The sequence below is a fragment of the Propithecus coquereli genome, unplaced genomic scaffold, assembly GCF_000956105.1.
Source record: "Propithecus coquereli isolate 6110/MARCELLA unplaced genomic scaffold, Pcoq_1.0 Scaffold257, whole genome shotgun sequence".
NCBI lineage: Eukaryota > Metazoa > Chordata > Mammalia > Primates > Indriidae > Propithecus > Propithecus coquereli.
The window spans coordinates 465,252-468,720 of NW_012148141.1; the positions used below are offsets into that span (position 1 = coordinate 465,252).

Below are 3,469 nucleotides of genomic sequence, written 5' to 3' on the forward strand. Positions count from 1 at the left end.
TCATTTTAAAATTTTTTATTCCAGGGGATTGATAAAGTCAAATTCCCATTACCAAACAGCATTGAAGTAGAGGTAGCATGTGGAAGGAGCAAACACTTTGGACTTAACCATACATGAGATTGAAACTTAGATCTGCAGTTTACTAGCTTCGTGATTATGAGCAAAGATGAACTACCCTGTGCCTCTGTTTTCTGATCTGTAAAATGAGAGTTTTGGAAGATTCCTTTTCTCAGGATTTTGACAAAAATTAAATGAATTCATAATGAGAGATACTTAGTACATAGTAACTGGCAACTATTCTTACTGCCATTATTATTCTTTGCTTAGTGTTAATTTTAATCTTATCTATGGGTTGCTTCCAGTTCCTGTAAATCCACTAAATGTGCATTTTCCATTGATTCCTCAGTAAATTGCACCCAGGCTATATAGCAAGAAAGCACCACTGCGAACACTGGTTGAAAAGCAATTCTTACTCTATAATTCAACATGAACATTGTTATTTTAGATGACAATATCTACACTGTATTAAAGTCAGAGTAAATTTCATAAAAATTTGATTCAATAATTTCCCTCTTTAATTCCCCTTCCTGCAAAATAAAACCCTACAGTGCTTAAACTTCTAGAAACCTGGAAGAGATGTAAGGCAGCTACCAATCTACCTATCACATTATATTGACTTTAACTGCAGGGTTAGTTTGGAAACCTGTGGATCCTAAGACTATCTTTAATTGCCCCTTATTTTTCTGCACTTAAAGCAAATCATGTTTATTTATCAATCCATTCATTCATGTGTGTTGATAGTTATAATCCTATCTACTTCCAAAAGAGATCTGAAGGGTCTTATCATCAAGGCCAAGGTATAATTATCATGGGTTTAAAAAAAAAAAAAGTAGTAGAGAGGAGAGAACATTCCACTCCACAGTCATCTTTCCTTCTTTGCCTGCTCCTTGTTCTACCTCTTTTCTTTAGCTCCTGTCGATAATACCTGGAGTCTGCCAGCACCTTCATTTTGCTAAGGTGGTCGTACCTCTGCTGAAAAAAGCAAAGCCCAGCCAAACTGGATTCTCAGCATTGCCTTTCAGTGGTAAGCTATTTAGAGAAGGATAGAGTAAAAAACCTGGGATGAAGCTGGAGTGGATCAGCCTTTGGCAGGCAGAGAGCACGTCTAGCGTTATAAGAATTAGAATTTAATTCCATTGCAATAAAATAATGAACATAACTAAATGCTTCCAAAATGAGATTCTGACCTGTAATGACTTTCTAATTTCCATGCACAAGTTAGAAATAGGGCTAAACATTCTTCTTGAGTAACTACTTATGGTCAAAGTATACATATTATTCTCACCCCCCCATCCCTCCTCGCTCCCACCACACAAGAAAACAGTAAGATTCACCTGCCTGGGATTCCCAAAGACACTCACCCGTGTTAGAATTAAGATCATCAGGCTCTGATTCGGTCCCATTTTGGCTTCCATTTCCCTGAAGAGTATTCATAGCCATAAGCTTCATCTTCTGCAGCTTCATTGCCTCAGCCATTGCTGCAGCTGTTATACCTAAAACCAGAACCATCCCTTTTAAAATGGAGGCACTTTCTTAATGTCATTGAAAGCTGGCGATACATTTATTTAACAGGGCTATGCTACAAAACACAGGCCAAAATAAAGTTGAATTTATTAATTTTTTAACAAAGTAATTTTCAACTCTTGTAATTCCTTTATCTTACAATGGACAGTTTGAAAATCCAAAAAAGGAATGAATGTAGATATGATCACCAATTCAAAACACATAGAAAACAAAGCTAGTAAAATGAAAATAGTTTTAAACATTCCAAGACTCTTGATAATGTACTGTGGTGTCTGCTAAGAGCTTTGGACTATTATTTTAGATAGAACTGACTATGTAGTAAATTCCATCTAAAACGACATTGTCAGAGGAAGCACTCTGACATGCTAGAAGGAACAGCTTTCAAGTGCATATACTGGTTCACATTTCTGCTGAAAGATGGGTTGTCTAGAGTATGAAAGTCAGCTTAGAGGGGACGGTGAGGAGGAGAAAATGACTCCAGGTAGTTTCACCCTTTTATACACTGAGAGACAAAATGAAAACATGTCATGCCACCTCTACAGCCAGCCCCTGTAGTACAATTACATTCTTTTGTATTAATATAAAGCAGCTAAAAAAAGCTTTCTGCATAATGGTATAAAGAGGTAGGGAGGAAATGGCCATAGAGAAAAAGCGAATGTGTAAGTTTGAAGTTCTTTCTCCTAAGAAGTCTTTATCAGGCAGCACCACAAAGACATATAGTGAAACAGGTACTAAAAATAGCCAACCAATCCATACTCCAACAATGCCTTTCAAAAAGTTTAGTGAATTCAACTTAATTATTTTTAGATAATATCTGAATCCCTAACCATCTACTGGTAGACTATGGCCATGGGCCAAAAAGTAAAAAAAAAAACTATGACAGATTTTAAAACAGCACTTCGGAATTCAGCAAAATCCATTCTACCACGCAAAAGCAATTCAAGGAAAAGAAGAAACATATTGGTTGTTTAAAAAAGAAAACATAATTGCCATCAGAAGATCCTGATTCTAAGACGTAGGGTGAATCCTTATCAAAGGTGTAAGGGTAAGTTTGTACAGCTTAGACTATCTAACTGTGTATGCTCCGTAGAATAGCTAAGGTTCTATTTTGCCACTCTGTACTCTTTATGACGCATGGAAAACTCATAATGAAGCAAATCTTTCATAACAATGGATTGTCTCTAAATCATGGTAAAGAACAGATCTGAAAGAAAATTACTTTAGTCTCTAAACTGATGACATATACATTTGCACATTATCTAGATGGTCTGAGATATTTTCTTGCCATATCTAATTTAGCTTTACTGAATTCCAATCCACTGAATGACTTGTCTAGCCCCAAGGGTAAGTCTGGGCAGAAAATGTGATGGCAATGATTTAAACATAGGGACTTAGGACTGCCAGGGCTGAGTACCACATAACCAAAATTGTATCAGTATAAGTTTCCAGAAGTTATGTTGGCTCCTCAAAACTGGATCCTGACTATGACAATTATTGGTAATAAATAGCTATTTCATTATTTATAGAATAAGTAATGGATTTCTGTGAACAATATATGGCTTCTAACTGTGAAAACTAAGGTTGACTAATATCTAAACCATCTTGTAAAAGAAAAGTTCCAGGTAACATGTGTTTCATACAATGACACTAAGAGAATTAATGAGCAAGATTCCACACATATTTTTAATTCATAGAAAATATGGTAAGTTCCAATATCTGTGTATTCTTCTAAGCAAATGCTATCCATATGATATCACTGAAAAAAAAGTCAGTGAGAAAATTTAGAAAATAAAGTTAAGGTGGAAGAGAAGAATATGGCTGACCAGAGATATAGGCTGCCAGATTGTTTCAAAAAGAAGGAAAAGTTTTAGATTAAAAAAAAAAA

General features: G+C 35.5%; 1 protein-coding gene across 1 annotated transcript in view; it reads right to left on the reverse strand.

Moving 5' to 3' along the window:
• DACH2 (dachshund family transcription factor 2) overlaps positions 1 to 3,469 on the reverse strand; it is a 907,491-nt gene that overhangs the window by 188,941 nt on the left and 715,081 nt on the right. Inside the window, exon 4 of the mRNA XM_012647131.1 lies at positions 1,422 to 1,553. Within this exon, the coding sequence (XP_012502585.1) occupies positions 1,422 to 1,553 (132 nt within the window). The remainder of the gene's footprint in view (positions 1 to 1,421; positions 1,554 to 3,469) is intronic.